General features: G+C 45.8%; 1 protein-coding gene across 5 annotated transcripts; it reads right to left on the bottom strand.

Moving 5' to 3' along the window:
- Nucleotides 1-1760: 1760 nt before the first annotated feature.
- LOC146258919 (uncharacterized) lies at nt 1761-18814 on the bottom strand. Of its 5 annotated transcripts, none has more exons than XM_084672903.1 (9): nt 18143-18348; nt 11478-11777; nt 9841-9915; nt 8711-9013; nt 7194-7311; nt 6669-6948; nt 5993-6127; nt 4769-4881; nt 1761-4322 (listed from the first exon to the last, which is right to left on the bottom strand). In XM_084672903.1, exons 1-9 carry the CDS (start codon nt 18192-18194, stop codon nt 4310-4312), a joined length of 1389 nt encoding a protein of 462 aa, XP_084529029.1. In that variant the 5' UTR covers nt 18195-18348; the 3' UTR covers nt 1761-4309. The 5 variants fall into 5 exon arrangements, with proteins under 5 accessions (XP_084529029.1, XP_084529030.1, XP_084529028.1 ...); XM_084672904.1 differs by lacking the exons at nt 1761-4322; nt 18143-18348 and adding exons at nt 4343-4612; nt 18731-18814; XM_084672902.1 differs by lacking the exon at nt 1761-4322 and adding an exon at nt 4343-4612.
- Between the last annotated feature and the right edge of the window lie 1914 nt (nt 18815-20728).

Genomic DNA, 20728 nt, shown 5'->3' with positions numbered 1-20728 from the left:
TGATGGGCAAGTGTGGGGTTTATAAAAGACCATGGGCCGCGTCACACCCGTCATATTACCAGGTCATAAGTACAATCATAGACGATTTTCTAATCCATGGGGATAACTGTGAGGGTCGGGATTGGTCGAGCCAGATGATGGGACAACGATTGGACAGACCCCAAGTGGCGCAACAGTTGTGACAGAGCGCTGTATTTTTAGTCGCTCCAATTTGGGTGGTAGGGGGTGTCACTGATCGTTCGTTTTAAAGTGTGTCATGTTTATAGCTCGTAAGTGGTTGAAGAATTGAGCTAAGAAAAGAAAATGACCCGGGTATTATAACAAACAAGCTACATTAGCCTATGAGGGTTCGAACTTTAAAATTAAGGCCATGGGTCTAGGTGATTTTGACTCACAATTCAATGCTATTTAGAATGTCATTTAGGTTTAGGCCTACCAGTTGGTAGATGGAAAGAGACTGCATGCAACATAATGTAATTTTGGTAGTTGATCCCATCAAGCAATGGCATTACGTAGGGTTACAAAATATGTGCCACTTTTGTGTGAAAAATGTATTTGCAGAGGTCAACACTAGCCCATTATGACATTTCAAGTGCCACTCAGCAAACTGTAACAATTTAGATAAAGTGATCTCAACAGTGATCTCACCGGTGAACCTCTGTTGAGTAGGCTATATAGAAACCTATAAAATGTCCTTGATGTCTGCCTAATGTTGTCTGAAGCATATTCTACTCCAAGTCAAAACTAAAATCCAGAAATTGTAATCAGACAAATCCCAAAAGTTTAATAAAAATGAATAAAACACTGTTTAAACGAATGATAAATGTATTCATGGTAATGTATCAGTTATTATCTACAGCCCATTAAACAAAATTAATTTATATGAGCGGTAGACCAACAATGAAAGTATGGTAAAGGTGTAGTTAAATGTACAAATAATTGATTTAATTCACTTGAATGTGTGTTCTGTGTTTTTAGCTGCTGGGGATGTCCTTGAGGTTCTTGATGTTGTGACTCAGCACTCGGTGACTAGACTAGACAGTAACATTAGACTCCATCACTACCCTTGACAAGCTACTTGAGGATAAGAATAACTGTGACACATGTACAGGGCCCGCTATACTAAGACCCACCCCTGACTGGATACAGATTGGGATCCCCTCTTTCGTAGCTAACAGAGAGCTCAAACCAACCATTGTTTTACACAGACCCAATTGGCAATATGATTTTTGGGTTTGTGTAATGGTCATATATGTGGATCATGGATACATCCAACAAATAAAATGAACAATTGGTTGTGGTTATATATAATTCCAAAGTATTCACTTTGTTTCTTCAAACAGTTCAGTTGGTTCATTGAACAATTGGTTCAGTGACGGTCCTTAAAGTCTGGATTGATCATTTGTATGTTCTTCCCATCCAATAAGTCTGATTGCACAACAAATGTCATGCAAACTAAGTCAACTGGGTGTTTTTTTTAAGCAGAGGGGTAACGTGTGTAAAATAGCAGGCCTCGTCAACAGCCTTGGCATGCTAGGCCTTTTTTCTCTGAAATGGATCCATGTTGGAGAGTTTGTCTTGAAGCTGGAGTGAGTTTTATTAATAGACCATAACCTGTGAAACACGATGCTGCCAGGAAAGAGACGACAGACACTCACTGTGACTTCTAATGATTTCATGAATGGGAATCCTCACGTCCTTCGTCCCCACTCTATTATTTACTGATGTCATCTAAAAGAAATAGCACACACACAATGATCTGAGGAGTGATATTAACTATATTTATTTTTCCAATCATTTACAGTACAAAATAGACCTCCAGGTAACAAAATAGCCACAACTATATCCCAAACACACAGCAATAAGAAACACTGGCAAAGCAGCAAGCTGAAAAGACCTTGTGGTATACTTAATCTCATGATACCTTCTTTATAGAATAAGATTGACAACCATGTACTGAAGGGAACAACATTCATATTCACACAGGTGGGTATGCACACATGTAGGCTACCGTTTGTCATTTCCATAAATCAAGCCTGTAGATGGAACAACAGTTAAGTGACCTCCCTTGGTAGAGAGAAAACATTGTTGTAAAGGACTAAATGATTTACAGAAAAGATATCAAACTACATTAGGATATTTAGGGCAAGAACCAGGCTGATATTGCTTTTTTGGGGATGTATTCCATATTAAAAGTACAGGTTTTTATCCGACAACTAAGACTGAATGCATCCTCTACTGCATGCTTTGACTACTCTACTGAACTAAGAAGCATTTAAAACGATCAGTCCTCATGAAGGAAATAGTCATAAATAAACATTTACATAGCATCATTTAGCTATCAAATATACACTGCTCTCTCAAAATAGATCAACTTTCTACAAAGCTAGTACAAATGGAGACAGTTTTTAGAAATGTCTCTCCAATGAATGATACTATACAATTTTACTGACTATTTTACATGAAATCAGTAATAACATAAGGGCAACATAAACATCTTACCAAACAAACTATTATTCTGCTTTATGTAACATGCAAATCTAAAGAAATGTTTTATTGAGTTTCAAAAGGCATGGCACACATCTAAACAGGGAGTCAATGCAAAAGTGTGGTCCTGTATTTGTTCATTAGACAGCTAGCAGAAAAATTAAATTCAGTCACATTATACTCGTTCTTAACAAAATCTAAATAAGTCCCTTCCAATACAATCAACATGCTCCATTACACAATGTCCTTTGCAATCATACTGTATACTTAAACTACTATCAAAGCTGAAAAGCAGGACTATATTGTCTTAGTGTGGTTGGACACCAATATCATTACACTCGTCACGCATGGCATAAACCATTAAAAACTGTGGCATGCTGACTGTCAATATTCTCATGGCATGAACCTGGTCCAATTTGCACTAGTGAGAAAAATCATCCCTAACATGTCACAGGGGACTCGTTACACGATGTCCTTGCAGTTATTTTCTCCATTTGTCAGTTGGCGTTGTGCTATATTTTGAAACATACAAAGGACATTTCCTTTCACTGTTCCTTTCGTGGAATATGTTTTCAAAACTCAGCATTAAAAACACAGCAGATGGTTAGGATTCAAGATGTCCCTAAATTGTTTCCACAGGTGAACTAGCCCAATCACTCTACACAGCCCTGGTCTGGCATGTGGGCAGACTTGTATGGCCTAGGAGTATAGATCAGGTGTGTCCTGCATTTTTGTTTACATATTTAAGATGAGTCATGGCGTGAAAATGCAGAAGCTAGACTAACTCACGGGTCCCTAGGCTGAGCACAGTCAATACAGCACACTCTGAAACCAAGTATTGGCACCTCCCTGCTTGGTGAGGTCACGTTTAAACATAGGCCTGAAAAAGAGCTGGGATTTGCCAGTGCTTAGTAGAGCAAACGTCACATACTGAGCCGTGTTGAGGCAAAAAGCAGAGCAAAGAGAATTTGAACAATTGGATCACGGGGGAAAAAGTGTTGCAATAAGCAGAAAAGGAAAATATGTGTTTTTTAAGAAACTTTCCTTCAGGGTAAATTGTATTTCAAAGAATGTATGTGCTATGTGCATGTCATTTGAAGGTATTGCATTAAATACTTGAAGAGAAGCATTGGGGTGTTATTGTAGCTCATTTTAGAGTAAAGATGGAACTATTTCACATACATGCATTTCTAGACATTAGGGTTTTTGATATACTCATAAATAATTACACGTACTGCTACCCATAAAGATATTTACAAAATATAAGACGGTAACTACTTCAATGCAGCAAATGTGTATGATGCAGAAATATGCTGCTGTCAAAAGAAAATAACACAAAAAATAAACATTACAAATAAATAATCATTAAATATGTTTGTATGATAGTAATCACATTCATTCTCAGAAACGTAATCCAGCCCCATCGCCAAGAACTGGAATCTATGAACACAGAGACACGAGCTGATGGGACAAAGATGTGAGGAAATGACACCCCTCCGATCCTAGTTCCCTTGTCACTCGTCTCCAAGACCAGGAGAAGAGGAGACCGCCTTCTTCATCTTTCCTATGGTGCTCCCTCTTTTCTAGAGTTCACGTTTCATGGTCTTCTATTGCCTCCTGGCAATCGATCAGAAAAAATGGTGCCAATTGGGTTTTAGGCATCCATTTCAGAGGGCAGGTGGGATGGAGGGTGGTCTATAAAGTGCAGACCTTCGGTACAGTTCTTGTGAATGTGCTCAATACCGGGACAGGGCTCTCACCAGGCTGGCCATGATCAATAGCACTGCCGTTGCCGTAGTGACAGTAAGGATGGGGCTCCAGTCTATCTCACTCCCCTGTGAGAAACACAGAGACCATGGTCAGAACACAACCAGGCACTAACTCAGCATCCTAACCACCTTTTAACACAACTAACACAGTTGATTCAGAAAACATACCATAAAATAAATAACTTTGCTAAGTTTTCACAAAATATGTACAGTAACTAAGATCCTACTGGCCTGTCATGCATTTTCTTTCACAGCAATGTCAATGCACTGTGTGAAACTGCCCACCCGTTTCACGTCCATCAAACCTATTGGTTGCATACTTTACACGGTTGGGTGCTTTTTCTGTGGGATGACCCCTACCGGGAAGAAGTTATCAATTCAAAGTCACCCTCTTGTCAAATCTAGACACCAGAGATGAAAACCTATGCTCCACATCATCAGTGCATTTCCGGACCAAAAGGCATGTTGGCCACAGGCCACGTGCAGAAGACGGGGGTGAGTCCTTGCCATACCTTGCTCTCTGGGACGCCAGCTCCGATAACCAGCACCAAACCACAGCCACTATCACAATCATTCCTATGAAGGGGATGGAGAGAACAGGGTGCTCAGACGGATGGATGAAGCTCTGAGGAGGAGAATAAAAACAAAGGACGGATGGAGATGAAGGAAATGGAAAGACAAACTGGAAAGAGGGAAGAGTGGAGGGTCGGAGACGGTCACAATGTTGGATATCGTGACGTCATGCTAAACCAATTGATGAATGCATGATGGGAGCTGTGACTGCGGTATAAAAGGGAGGGGAAGGGGTCATGGTGTCATGGCCACGTCACATGATACATGAGGTCAATTCACTGTGAAACAAACAATTAATATGATTATAACAAAGTAAACCCTCAAGATACTTTCAAAGATTTCCATTTGACATGAGTATTTCTGCATATGAGACCGTAAAACAAGAGACAACAATGACAAGTTGTAGACAACATGAACAGGACAATAGGAATAAATGGGAAGGATGTGCTCATATAGATGGTTTGTCTGTGGTGAAGGCAATCACCACCGCTTTCAGAATCAATCATTCATGTGTTAAGTGCTACACACAGCGCGTATGGACATTGAAAGCACAGGGACAGAGTCTTGGACAGGGACGGGTGGACACTTTGACACGACGCAGAAAGACAGTTCATTGTGCAGCCTCAGGTATAGACACAACACAGAGGAAGTGGAATCCAAGCCTGGAGGACAACATCCAGTTAACTTTGATATGGGCCGACAGTCAGCGTGAACTCATATCACAACATACATAGCTGCAGTAGGAGATCTGCACACGTAACGTCTACAGACACGAAGTGAATGTGATGTGTGCTATGTGTTAGTTATCATTGTGATTTTCTTTCAGCAATACAGCGTTTTTTGGTTTAGTTTGAATTCTCACAGTCATTTTGGGTTGAGATGGCTACCACAATAGTGGTAATACATCTCTCAATACATTTAGTAGGCAGCAAACATACTCTTGGTCAAAAAAAAAAGACCTCTTCCTCATATAGCAGACGCTCTTTTCCAGAGCGACTTACAGTAAGTACAAGGACCTTCCCCCTGAGGCAAGTAGGGTGAAGTGCCTTGCCCAAGTACACAACGTCATTTGCCACGTCCGGGAATCGAACTGGCAACCTTCTGATTACCAGCCCGATTCCCTAACCACTCAGCCACCTGACTCCCCTCATGGCCCCCCTTACCTGTCCCCGCTCCCCAGAGAGCTTCTCCAGCTCCGCCTTGCAGCGCTGCAGCTCATCCTCCAGCACAGCTCTCTCCCTCTGGCTGCAGTCGTACAGCGCCTGCAGCTCCTCCAGCTCTGTCTTCAGACCCTCACACTGGGGGGGGGGGGGAGACACCAGAGTGAGGAGCCACACTGTCATTCGGACTCCCTTCTTTCATGTCAGTCTGTCTGCTAATTGGATTGGCATCGCCTGTTCAATCCTAACCCTGGTATTACAACACCAAGCGGTGGCATTGTATGCAGACAGATGCATGCTGTCATCTGTTGGCATGGGATCCATTAGTTAGCTCCTGATAAAGCCACATTTAGCCACTGCAGCTGCCCCTCCTGTGTTTTGCTTTGCTACTGCGCTATGTCTGGCTTTGCATCAGGGCTCTTAATATTCTTAGGATAGATATGAATTCAGTTCCATTAGCTATACTATACAAACTAAACATAACATACGCTGTGTATGACTTACCCACTGTTCAGTATGCATTAAATAGAATAAGAAAATGTCAGAAAAACTGATTTTATTATTTATTACTTTCTGTGAGTGTATGCAGTGCATTTTGGTAAATACACTCATTTTGGCCCCCAAAGATGATTTCTACATTTGAATGTGCAGTGAGCAGCCAGGACGGCCCTGATCGTACCTCCCTCTGGACCTGAGAAGCCCGTTCTTCTGCCTGCTTCAGCTGGTCCCTCAGAGAGAAGATCTCCCCAAAGCCCCCGTTCCAACCAGTGGGAGTCATGGGTTTCCCATCAAAGGAGATGTTCTTTTGGATGGAGGCGTCGACCTGGTGACAGTTGGTGCCTGTAGACTGGGCCATGGTCATGTAGCTCTCGTTCACGCCTTCCTCGGGGCCAGCTTCCATGTCCAGGCCCTCCGTGCCCTCACCCTCCTCTCTCAGAGACAGGTACACACTGCTGGAGCTGGCAGGAACGGCATCAGTTACAACAAAAGTGCCAAAAGGGGCATTTACTCAAAGATATTTTCCCCCAGTCAGCCTTTGAATAGACTGTACACATGGAGAAAAAAAACAAACATAGACAAACTCGTAATGTATGTATATTTTTTGAAGTCTCTCTAGGAGGAAGCTTTGAGCACAGCGAGGAAGTGAGGAAGCGAGGAAGTGCTGAGCCCTGCGATGACTTCCACATCAGTCTGCCGCTCTCACCTGGTCCTCTGCCTCTGCAGCTGCTGCAGCCGGTCGGACAGACGGCTGTTGTCCTCCTTCAGAGTCACACACTCCTCCCTCAGCGTGTTGCACTCCTCCTTCAGCAGGTCCACGTCACCTGAGGAGAGCGTGCAGGGCAGGACGTTCACCGACCAGGGATACACTGTGGTATACAGGACTCTGTGTTCGTTTATCGTCCTTTGGTTTTTCCGACTTAATTGGATTGCTCTGGACTGACCCTATTTTACATAATTTCACTAATAGAATTCCAAGGCGATCCAAGGGCAGGATAACCAGGACAATCTTTCGTGGTACTAGACAGAAAAAAATGCAACTTCATGGATTAGTAAATAAATCAATGGGTAAATAAGTGAATTAATCTACATGATATGTAAAAAAGTCTGTTCAGCCTTCTTAGTCTGTACAAGTTATGACCTCAGTGCGTTGAGACACGACGAAATGCACTTCAGATACATTTGAATTGGATCATGTCACCATACCCCTTCATCCGACAGTTGGTATTACCCCTAACCCCTCAACCTCTGAGCTTGGAGAACTGCAGTTCTGAGCAGACTATCTTCCTCTCTGGTCCCCAGCCCTGCTTCCCCGCCGTCCTCTCACACTCTGTCAGAGTCACACCCAGAGCTCATCTGGCCAGGAGCAATGATGTCGTGAGCTGGATGTGTCTGACGTGCTGTTGGCCAGTGCCTCTCCTCCCTTATGGCTTATTCCTTGGCCGACACAGAGGTTGACATCACACACCCCTTCTCCTGCATGCCACCGAACCGACATCGAGAGCTCAAACTGGATTTTAGCCCTGCATACTCGTCCTCCATTATTAAACCCACAACCCTGATTTATGTGTTTGACTGCGGGATGCTAAGCATGATGGAAGCTAGCAATAAAAATGCAAGGACTTCATGCTTTGGCTTCATGATGTTATTAGTATTGACATACAGATACTTTTGTCGGGGTGTGATTGAGCTTGGGTTAGAATTTTATGGTTTGAATTCCACCTAGGGAAAGACAGTTAGGCCTTTTAACTGTAACTCTCCCCATAACTGTGTGACTGTTTACTTATTGATGGAGGAGTTGAGAGGGCATTGTCATGGCGACAGACAGATTAACTGGTTGGGTGTGCACTGAGCACTCCTTTCTTTAACCCTTTCATGTCTCTCTCCACTCTTCTTCTCTCCTTTTTGCCCCTCGACCATCTGTTTCTCAACCTCTCGCAGTATATTTTTGAATTCTCACTTTTTCTCCCTCCTTCAGTCTGTCCTACTTTCTGTCACCGATCTTCCATTGTCTACCGATCCAAACCTACCTCTCATTCTCTCTTGTCTTGCACCCATCCACCTTCTGCTCCCCATTTGCTCCTCCTCTCATCCTATCCTATCCTAACCACTACCTTTCTTCCCCTCCTCATTCCCCTTTCTCGCAACCCCCCCTGAAATCTCCTCATCCAATCCTTGTCGCCTCCCTCCCACCCTCCCACCCTCACTCCCTCCGTCCCTCACCCTCTCTCCTCTCCACCTCGCGGCGTTGGCTCTTCATGCTGATCTCGGCGCGCAGGGTGGTGATCTCCAGCTCGTACTCCATGGCCTCTTCGCCCAGGCGCTGCAGCTCCGCCCTCAGGCGGCACAACTCCTCCTGCAGCGAGGCGATGTCGTTCTCCCGCTCGCCCGCCGCCTCCTCCGCCGCCTGCTGTAGCAGCAGCACCTCCTCCTGGGCCGAGCGCAGCTCCTCCTGGGCCTCGGCCAGCTCGCTCTCCTTCTCCTCCTCCAGGCTGTCCATCTCCTCCTGCACCGAGCGCAGCTGAGCTGGGGAGGAGGAGGGGAGGCGGAGACGAGGGGTTAGGTTTGGTGCAGTGGAACACGAATGGGTGGGGGTGCCTTAGAACAGAGGGTGTGTGTGTGTTTGTGTTTTTCATATGTGTGTGTATCTTTTGTATGTGGGTTTGTGTGTTTTGTGTTTTTTATTATGTGTGTGTATTTTGTTTGTGTGTGTGTCTGTGTGTCTGTGTGTTTTTCTTTTGTGTGTGTGTGGCTGTGAGAAAAAGTTATGCTTGCGGGGAAATCTGATGTAACTGACAGTAAGAGGCATGCTGTCATTTGACCTAATACACAAGCAGATGTGCATCACAAGAGACAAGTGAGCGTTTCCCATTAAACTAAAAGCAGGTAATGTTCCCACAGCCCTATGAACAGCTATGACAAATGACGGTACGCATGTTCACACTTTATAGTCAATTATGTCACTAATGGCTTACACAATGTCTTTCTCTACATGGCCCCTCAAATCTGTTCATTAGAGCACTGGTGGGACCATAGAATTCCATGGGGTGATTGGATGTGTAAGACAAATGGTCTGGTAATTAACATTCACTAATTTAGCAGCAATGGCAGCCAGTAAAACACCATCCTTAAATCTTTTACAGCATATCTCAGTCTGTTGAATATACTGACGCTCTCTGGTGGCTTCAACAAATGCAAGATTGTTGAAGTGTGCTGTAATGTCTCAGTGTTGTAACTTAGGAGCAAGCCATCAGGACTGAGCGTGTTGAGTTTGTCAGGGGTGTGTTGGTGTGTCTGGGTGTACGTGTGTGCGTGTGTGCGTGTGTGTGTGTGCGTGTGTGTGTGCGTGATACCTTGTAGATTCTGGATCTGCCGTGTGAAGGCCTCTGCCTGGTTGGCGCTGGCCAGACGCTCATCCTCCAGGAGACCTGAGGAGGGGAGAGAGGAGAGAGAGAGAGAGAGAGAGAGAGAGAGAGACAGAGAGAGAGAGACAGAGAGAGAGAGAGAGAGAGAGAGAGAGAGAGAGAGAGAGATAGAGAGAGAGAGAGAGAGAGAGAGAGAGAGAGAGAGAGAGAGAGAGAGAGAGAGAGAGAGAGAGAGAGAGAGAGAGAGAGAGAGAGAGAGAGAGAGAGAGAGAGAGAGAGAGAGAGAGAGAGAGAGAGAGAGAGAGAGAGAGAGAGAGAGAGAGGGAGAGAGAGAGAGAGAGAGAGGGAGAGAGAGAGAGAGAGAGAGAGAGAGAGAGAGAGAGAGAAAGAGACAGACAGAGAGAGAGAGAGAGAGAGAGAGAGAGAGAGAGAGAGAGAGAGAGAGAGAGAGAGAGAGAGAAGATGGAGGGAACATAAAATAGGGATAGAGAGATGATAGAAATGTATGGAAAGATAGGTAGAGAGATGGAAAGAAATCCAAAAGAAAAAGAAAGATAAAGAGATTGAATCTGAGCCTACGCTCATTCTGTACTTGCTTATGAAAATACGTTTTATCACGGTCACTGTAAAGGCAATTGATGTCTTCTATTTAGTATGTGTTAGGACCACGCTGTTCCTATGATTCCCCCCAATGACATACAAGGAGTTTTAGCTTCTCTTCAGCCTGATTCAGCTTCCAGCTTTTGAACCAAACAGACGCTGCCGTTACATCCTAACAGCTGAGCATGCCCAGGGGGAGGGAACAACTCCAGTCATGATGTCACAGTGCGGTCTAGGACACCAGGTCTGGAAGCTTCTGTCACCGAGCATACAGCTGTCTACGGAATGCTTGCACCCTGCCAGACAAACAACTGAGCTCACCACTCCAGGTCCCCAGCCATGACACACACACACACACACACACACACAAAGCTCAAGATGTCCCCAACATGACACACACACACACAGACGAAATACTCTCACATGCACATGACACAGACAAACACACACGCATTCTCTCACAGACATTGAGCTCACCATGCCCCCCCGATGACACACACACACCTTAACACAAACCCACGACGGCTGTCACACACAACACACACACAGCCACACACTCAGAAGTTGTCACGCACATGCAAACACACACACACACATACTGAGCTCTGAGCACTTTGTCCTCAGTGGCATGGCCTTATTCAAAGTGAGTGTGGTCATCATTGGTGAGGAATGATGCTAGTCAACAACTATAAGGATCCTACCTTGTCAATATTTACAATGTTGGATATTGAGTCACGTTCACAACGGATGGGATCAGTTGAATGTGAATGTTTATACCAAAGACACGTGCCTCAAATGCAACAATCTTAACAAACCAGACATGGAAGATTGATATCTATAAAGAGCTACACACCTAATATTACTGCTGTGATGGAAACAGTAACTTTGACAATGCAGAAGTCACCTATTTGCTAATGTAGGGGCCACTGTCCAAGGTATTACGTGTGTTGTACATCTGTTTATCATATAGGTGTTCACGGGGGTTGTGGTTTGTTGGTGACCTCCAGGGGTCATCTCTCTCTGACCTTGCAGCTCATGGAAGGTCTCCTGGTGCTTGTTGGAGGTCTCTCTGGCCTCCCCCAGCTCCAAGAGCAGCTGCAGAACCTGGGACCTCAACTCCTCAAGCTCCTGCTCCTCGGTCAGGGGCTCTGGGTCCTCCTCCTCCTCCTTCCGCTTGCGCTCCTCCTCCTCCTCCTCCTCCTCGCACTCCCTCTCCTGGTCCATCTCCTCCTTCTCGTTGTTCTCCTCCAGTACTCCTCGCTCCTTGGCTGTGATTTCGTGGTCCATGGTGGGGCTGCTTTCCGCTTTCAGGTCACACGGGTCATCTGAGAGAGAGAGAGAGAGAGAGCGAGAGAGAGAGAGAGAGAGAGAGAGAGAGAGAGAGAGAGAGAGAGAGAGAGAGAGAAAAGACAGAGCGAAAGGGAGAGAACGATGATAAAGCATAAGAGAATGCATTTGTTGAAGGCCTTTTCGTGATCAAACACTTTCAACAGGAACATTCTACAAGCTTGCCACGTTGATTGCAAGTGAGAGTGCCATCTTGAGAAAACGCCCCTGTCCTGTTTTTTTTCAGCATAGCTTCACTGACAATGTAGATAATTCTACACAGATATGCCATAGAGTGAGACAACAATTGTAACTCATGTCAAAATTAAAATGCACATAGTGGACACAGTGAAGACGCAGTGTCTTTCGTGAATAAATCTCACCGAAGAAACATGGGCCTACAAGAAAAACAATACATGGGCAGTGTATTGGTGAAACCATTAAGAGAAAACTGCTTAGAATAGATTTCTGATTTATCCTTTAGAATGTGCCACTGATTCATTTCTCTTTTTACCCAGTAGGTGGGGCAAGAGTAGCACTAATGTTGGTGTCTAATCAATCCCTGTGACTCACCACTCAGCAATGCAAACCCCTACAGAGCCCACGATACCTCATAACTACCATTCACTGACCAGTGTGCAGCAAAACACGTGTCCTCTATCCACAGCTGTTACTCTCCTACATCAATGTGTTTTGTGAAATTCTTGTACTTCCCACAGATTCAAGGCGGGGCCCAAAATGTAGAGTTTCAGCTAAAGCTGCCGTAATGCCTACAAACCAAGTAGTGAGAAAAACACCGTTTACGTATACTTGGAGGAAGAAAATCATTGACAAGACTTTGGGCTGAACAATTTATACCGACCATCTCCAGAGGTGTAAGCTGTTTTAGGAAATAGCAGTGTGACATCAGTCAACATCTTATCACCGGATAAAACCTGCTCTTACCTCCACACACTCACATTCAAATACACACATACACACACATCAAACATCTCCACATAACGGTTCTCAACAAAATGCCCTTACGGCCATGTCCATCTCTAAACTAAATGGATGTGGGCTGTCCAACCATTTTGCAGCCTGCATCCAAGCACTCTAGATTTGTTGTTTGCTGTTAGAATGGGGTGAAAGCAGAGCCTAGATTTATGTTTACTGAGTTTGAGAGAGAGAGAGAGAGAGAGAGAGAGAGAGAGAGAGAGAGAGGGAGGGAGGGAGGGAGGGAGGGAGGGAGGGAGGGAGGGAGGGAGGGAGGGAGGGAGGGAGGGAGGGAGGGAGGGAGGGAGGGAGGGAGGGAGGGAGGGAGGGAGGGAGGGAGGGAGGGAGGGAGGGAGGGAGGGAGGGAGGGAGGGAGGGAGGGAGGGAGGGAGGGAGCTGAGTGCAACTGGGGACTGACATCACATAATCAACTAAAGGATCTGTTTAATTGGAATGATACTCACATGTGCTACAGTAACCCAAAGGGCTCAATTGCCATGGCTCAGGGGAGACTGGCATGCACTGCTAACTATTTCTCTCTGTTATTATATCCCCTGTGAGATATCCCCTTTGCCATCATAATAAGCAGTAACAGATACCTTCTCATCACATTTATATTACATTTCGAGAATGCTGAACTCTCCTCTTCTTTTGGATTAGGTTGTAAATGTGAATGTAGCCTTGGAGAGGCCTGTTAAAGCTCTGTATGTGAGCAGAATGAGAGAGTCTCATTAAAGTTTGATGCAGCAGTAATGAGTTAATAATGAAGTGCTGTAACAGAGTGCAGCACAGAGGCCAGAGCATGGGCAAGGTCGTAAGGAGACACATTATTTCCTGTTCTTCACTACTCACTTCCTGTACCGCCAGGAGCAAACAAATTAAATTAACTTTATTCCATTGACAGACTGGATATGTTTCTTTTTGATCCGTTTTATCTTACCAAATGTGGTTGGACTAAGAAGTATGGCTAATCTCTAATGTTAAACTTAAAAATAAGTTTTAAGACTTGAAGTAGGTAAGTGTTGCACAGCATATCCCAACCGAATGAAATAATGTACAGATGTCACAACGTTGATGTAAATTCGCCCATGAATGTCACACAAAACATTAAAGAATGTCAAGCACATTTATGTCACACACCACAGGCAGTGCTCACTAACACTATCAAGGACAATTACGTGTAATTGACAATACCTCCACGCAGCTAATTGCATGACCCCTTATAAAACGTGTATCTCTTCAACTAGCCGACTCACTGCTATGCATCCTGGCAATAGCCTATTATTGTCCGATGAGGCTGTGATTGGCATATGGGACTGGATCTCTCCCTGACGGGACAAATCAAAATCACCCATAATTCGGGATGTCCTGGACAATTCGGGATGTCCCGGACAATTCGGGATGTCCCGGACACTTCGGGACGGTTGGCAACCCTACAGGTCAAGTCTCTTCATGCTAAGAGTTTTTAGCTCAGCGTTGAGGATTTTGGTCACGCAGGAATTTCATTGGACACGGATGCCTGTGCATATTTAGAGCTGTAAAGAAGAGTTAACGCAGCTCCGGGGTAAGGCAGCTTTTATCTAACGGGAACACATTCCTCTGTAATCACATTGGAGTGAGACAAGTTGGAGTGTAGTTGTGTGTGTCTGGTGTCTGTGTCTGTGTCTTTGTTACTATGTGATGTAACGTACACTATATATGTATTTACATGCGTATGTTTACAGCATGTACGTTGTGTGTATGGATCTCTGTTGCTGCGTAGGAGCCCATGAATTATTCACACCGCCCCCTCCTGCCTCTGCTTTGAAGCCTATCTGCCAGCCCAGCACTGCTGTAGCCTCTCTTCAGAACCAGCAGCCTGGCTCCCTGAGTGGAACACAATACACAAGAGAGGGAGGGAGAAATGAAAGAGAGAGAGGGAGGGAGAGGGAGAGAAAGAGTGAGAGAGCGTGTGAGAGAGAGAGAGAGAGAGAGAGAGAGAGAGAGAGAGAGAGAGAGAATGAGAGAGAAAAAGAGAGGTAAAGAAAGAGAGATAGTGTGTGTGTGAGACAGAGAGAGAGAGAGAGAGAGAGAGAGAGAGAGAGAGAGAGAGAGAGAGAGAGAGAGAGAGAGAGAGAGAGAGAGAGAGAGAGAGAGAGAGAGAGAAAGAAAGAAAGAGAGAGAGAAACCAAAAGAAAGAGGAACAGAAACTAGTCAAGGTGTGTGTGTGGTGTGGTGTGGTGTGTGCATGTGTGTGAGAGGGGAGACGGAGCGAGGTTCATGGCTCGGGGTCCTCTCTTGATCCTCTCTCTCCACTATTTCAATTTTTTTGAAGTGATAATTTGTTCCATTGCCATGGCGACTCCACCGCCTACGCACCAAGTATTAAACCAGAGGTGCTGAGCTCGGAATGTTGTTCACGAGCTAATGAGGACAGGGCTTTGTGTCCATGTTGTTTTGGTTGGTAAACGTATTCCAATCTTCCCTTGAGAGGTGCCCAGGTGTGTATGCTGCATGGGCACGACCGGTCGCCCCGGTGACTGAAAACGCCGCGGGCTCATCAAGCCCGCAGAGAGGGGGTCACTATCTAAGGGAGGGCCCAGCTCACTTCAAACAGACAAACACAGATGAGAGCGGCCTCATGCGGTAACGCAGCGGTTTTATCCCCACTCTGTTCTATGACACCCAGAGAAGAAGAAGAGAGAAAGGGAACCAGTGGCGTTACAGAGATTTAATGAGGCGCTCTGTTATTTAAATGGAAAATCCATGTTTGCACTTTCAAAGGGAAACAGAGAAAGTGGGTCAGCGGAATAGAGGCCAGTTGGGAAGGGTGTCGTACTTGGACTTCATTACACAAGCGCGAGTGTGTGTTTCTGTTTCCCTTTCTCTTCTCCTACTCTTAAAGGATCTAAGAGCAGAAAGAAGGAAAGCATAAAGACGAATGACACGGGGATAATCCTTTGATCACATATCAGTGACTCCCACCTGAATGCAAAGTATTCTCTAAGGCTTCATATTACTGTATTTCAGTTGAGGGGGACAGAGGGAATACCATTAGCAGTTTCTAACTCCAAAAAAGGCTCATGTGAAGAATTAAGATCTGAAAGAGTGGCAGAAAGATGGAACATGACAAGGCAATGGGGGCACCAAGAAAAGAGTCAGAATTTAGAGCAAACCAAAGGAGCCCATTGACTTCGCCAACCTGCTGTCCAATGGAACTTTTTAGCCCCGATTTTCCATTATGCAACCCAGAGAGTAAAAACATGACACACTCACTTTGTCAGAGACCCGCACAAAACATTTCAAGCACTCAAACAGAGAGACAGAGAAGTACGAAGACAAATGAAGGAAGTGCAGAGTGAGTAGTCTGCTGGAGAAAGATCCCTATAGGGACACAAGGATGGAGGAGAGGTGGTGGAGGAGGGGAGAGGACGTGGAGTGTGTGCTGTGTGGGCAGAAACACTGGCAGGTACCATTGCGTGTGGGCGCTGAAGTGAGCAGTGGATTGTGTCTGAAAGTGAGAGTGGGAGAGAGAGAGAGTGGGAATACATCAGGAGAGAGGGAGAGACAGAAATGGTGGCTAGCATGCGTGGGAGTACGAGGTGGTGGGTGAGGATGGTGGGAGGTACATACAGACAGTGTGCATGTCAGGGCATCTGTTGTATTGATCTGTGTGCAGGTATGTGTGTGTGTGTCCCTAAGTTTTGAAGAAGGTTCACAAGGTATTCATTGTTGTTTTCCGAGGATGTTCACAGGGGGTGTTTGAATGAGAGAAGTGATAGAACCAAAAAAACTGCAGCAAAATAAAACAAAATAAAAACATGAAACAGATGCTTTGAAGCAGAGCAGAAACATACTGTGGCTTTACTTTATAATCATGAACGGAAGCACTCAACTGTTCTCAGTCATTTTCTACTGCACGTCCACTTCAACTCTCTCTTTCCCTGTTTATGTCTATGTCACATATTTCAAATTATTGGTTGTCAGTCATGTGGCATAGTCCTCCTATCTAACCTGGCCCTGTCTTTGCGCGAAGGCCTGATGGAAGTCAAGCCAAGGCTATAAAGACAGAGTAAGATTCACTGGGGCTCAGATTAGAGGAACAGGCTTGGGAGCCCTCTCCCTCGGAGATGGATGCATCAGATGGTTGACCGACCGGTCTGACACCTTGGGGAGCAATTTTAAAAACACACCTGCAATCATTCGACAAATGTAAGTACTTACAATCAGAGGGTATTGTAAAAGTCTGACTGGGCATTTGTAACTACAAGTTTGAAGAAGTGTCCCTGCAAGCAACGCATATTCTACAGTTGTAATTTAGGTTGCGCCCCAAGAGGTTAGAAAGCGAGGGGGCATGTGAAATCGAAAGGGATTCTATAATTGAACTGAGTAACTGCATTTAGCAGCATGCATTATAAACAGGAAGCACCGATCTGGCAGCCTCACCTGTGCTTCGTTCTGACGCCAGCTGTAACACTAAACACATTCGTTGCTGTAGAAAGCATCAAGCCCCTAACCCCTTGTACCCATCGGCCAACTCCCAGACCGGCCCACACACTTTGGACCCCCCAGCAGCTCTTTCCTACATGGATATAACACATCAAAACACATTCCTGCCATTCCTTACCACGGCACTGTTCTACTGCCGGAGTGTGTCTAGTGTAACATTCTAAGAGAGAGATTGTGCATCAAAAGGACAAATAGAATAAGTCAACAGGGTATTTTTGGACACGACTTCTTCTCAAAATGAAGTTTTGAGATAAAGCAGACTTCTTGTGGCTTGATAACCGCAAGCTTCACATGCAGGACAGAGTGTAGGACAAAGCCTTCGACTGATAGTAAAACAATAAATGCCAAGACGTACTAATCTCAATTGAGTCAAATCACTCATCATTGTAAAAAACAAGACTTCTCTGAGTCAATGAAGTTCGGATCAGACAGCCTAAATTCATTACCTACTTCTGGATCATTCCCATTGGATATCCACAGCTGTTAGATAACTCCACAGTCTTCTACTGGTGTCTGACAGCTGACAAACAGATTTCTGCTTTTAACGAGAAGTCCTCAGTCCTCAATCACTACTCTCAAGACAACCCGGAACACGTGTGCGTCGATCTCACTGACACTTGATGCCTTACCTCCTCTCCTCACTCCTCCTTCCTCCACTTCCCCCTCAGATGACCTCATGCTATGCCTCGGAAACACATTCACTTCACATCACTCTTTATCACTTTTCTCATCTGTCTTTTTTCTCCTGCTGCTGTCAAAACTGGTTGTTCGACCAACCATGCCGGTTTCCCACCAACCATGCCCTGAATTTAAACGTACGCCATGGAAACGCATACCACACGACACACACACACACAAACACATACACACATACACACACACACAGACCAGCTGCACAGACCTGTCGAGTCCAGCGCCTCCTCGATGAGTGGCGGCAAACGCAGTCCGTCCATGGCCCCCCCCCCCTTTACAGCTGCGGCAGAGAGAGGGAGAGAGAGAGGGAGAGATGACGGAGGAGGGACCGAGTGGGCGAGAGGGTCAGAAGAGCCACACGCCCACCTCAGCTGGAGGGGGAGACGAGCACACAGGAGGCTGAAGCGAGCGAGCGAGCGAGGCTGCAGAGAGCACACAAAAACTGTGTACCTCTGGAGAGTTGGAAGGTTCCGGGGAGTTGAAGCCCTGTGTTTTGGAGCGTGGGAGAGATGGGTGGCGAGAGGGGGGGTGGGGGGGTGGGGGTAGAATCAAGGGGAAATATGTAGCTGTTTTCCAGACGGCTATCGCTGTCCCTCCATGTGATCTGTCGCTGCGCAGACCTTCTGTCTCCCTCTCTCTCTCTCTTTATCTTCCTCTGTCTCCCTCTTCTCTCTGGAACAGTTTTTGCACTCCTCGTACTCTCAGCTTCTCTGCTCTCCTGCTCACTTCCTCCCGCACACACACATGCTTCCTTATAAACACACACACACACGGCTCCTTTACCAAATGTATTTACCTATAATGAGGTCCAGACGAGCGGTTGCAAAAAGGGCTGAAAGATAGCACTGCAGAAGGCTGATCACTTCCCCTCTATTGTGCGTTTCCTCCCCTGGGCTGACTGTCTCTCTCTCTCTGTCTCTCTCTCTCTCTTTTTCTGTAGTGTTTACTGCTAATGAACGGTGGCTCTTCTCTTGCTAAAAACAGCATCTGAAATACCCACCCTTACCCCTCGCCCCCACCTCTCTGCTTCCCTTTCTCTCCTTCCTTTCACTCCCTCTTTACCTCCCTTCCTCCCTCCCCCCAGTCTCTATGACATCTGGCAGCTTATCTGCGCTACAAGCCAGAAATGCATGGTTATGGGAGACAGAGAGAACATGTCGGAATAGATCGGAGAGATCTAGATCGGAGAGATCTAGATCGGAGAGATCTAGATCGGAGGAGAGGTGAGGTGAAGAGAGGTGAGGACAGAAGAGGAGAGGAGAGGAGAGGAGAGGAGAGGAGAGGTGAGGAGAGGAGAGGAGAGGAGGGGAGAGGAGAGGAGGGGAGGGGAGGGGAGAGGAGAGGAGAGGAGAGGAGAGGAGAGGAGAGGAGAGGAGAGGAGAGGAGGGGAGGGGAGGGGAGGGGAGGGGAGGGGAGAGGTGAGGAGAGGGGAGGGGAGGGGAGGGGAGGGGAGGGGAGGGGAGGGGAGGGGAGAGGAGAGGAGAGGAGAGGAGAGGAGAGGAGAGGAGAGGAGAGGAGAGGAGAGGAGAGGAGAGGAAAGGAGAGGAGGGGAGAGGAGAGGAGAGGAGAGGAGAGGAGAGGAGAGGAGAGGAGAGGAGAGGAGAGGAGAGGAGAGGAGAGGAGAGGAGAGGAGAGGAGAGGAGAGGTCTGAGGGGGATAACCCCTTGCTGGCCCCTTGGAGGATGTTCATATCACAGCACAGTCACAAAGCAGGAAGAAGAGGAAAAACACAGTCGCTCATGCTCATAACATAAATCATGGAACTTGTTGTTATCTGAAAGGGTGTCTGTTTTGTGCATGCGTGTGAAAGCTTTAGCTAAAGAAACAAGGAATATAGAATGACAGAGATACAGATAGCTGTCTCTTTATAACCAGTTGCATCCCTTACACATGGCTCTCTGCTTCCTTTAGCAGCTCTGTTATTTAAAAAGTAAAGAATTGGCAAACACCAACATGTACAGCAGGCCTCCCCCCCCCCCGCCCCCCCCATCGCACCTCCGCCCACACACACACAAACACACAAGCACCCAAACAGACAAAGCATATAAACAGACTCAAAGAGGATACTGTAGGAACAGACTGTTGAAGGGCGAATTTTGTGATGAGTAGGTGACCGAGTCTGGCGTGGCATGAAACACACACACACACACATACACACACACACACATACACACAGAAAACACACAAGGATTATGAGCAGCATGGACATGGGAAGAATGTTGACTTCACGCTGGGGGAGTGTCTGTGAGACAGCCTGTTTGTTCTGGAAGGGAAGACTAATCCCACTGAGTATGAGGTCATCAGAAGGGGACCTCTCCCACTCACACTGTTGCCTTTGTTTGCTTCATATCCACAACTTCATGTGTCTCATACATATGGCCATCAGCTCTTACTGCTGAGATGGAATTCACGGGTCACTAGCGCACACAAAAAGCCTACAGTCTTTCTACCAGTGAGGAATTCATATGGCACATACCCACTGCTGTACAATGGAGTCAGTCACTGTTGTTGTTGATGAGAGAACATTATATACCTGTGAGAATCTCCCTTAGATTGTGGAGTATGTCTCGAGAAATTACTTTGTAGTGTGTTATATAAAATTGTTCTTCTTTTGCTTCAACTGACACAATGAAGTATGGTTTGTTACCATTCAAAGCAATGAGTAATTAAATAAAGAAATTAAAGTAATTAGATACTTTATCATTCATATCCAGCTATCCAGTCCAGGCAAACCACAGGGCTTGTTTCACTCCACAATCCTACTTCTAAACTGAGCAGTGTGTAACTACAACTA

Source organism: Hypomesus nipponensis, chromosome 14, assembly GCF_054491055.1.
Source record: "Hypomesus nipponensis isolate SF chromosome 14, ASM5449105v1, whole genome shotgun sequence".
Taxonomy (NCBI): Eukaryota; Metazoa; Chordata; class Actinopteri; order Osmeriformes; family Osmeridae; genus Hypomesus; species Hypomesus nipponensis.
Note: the sequence above shows the minus strand (reverse complement) of the source record. Positions and strands in the feature narration are given on the sequence as shown.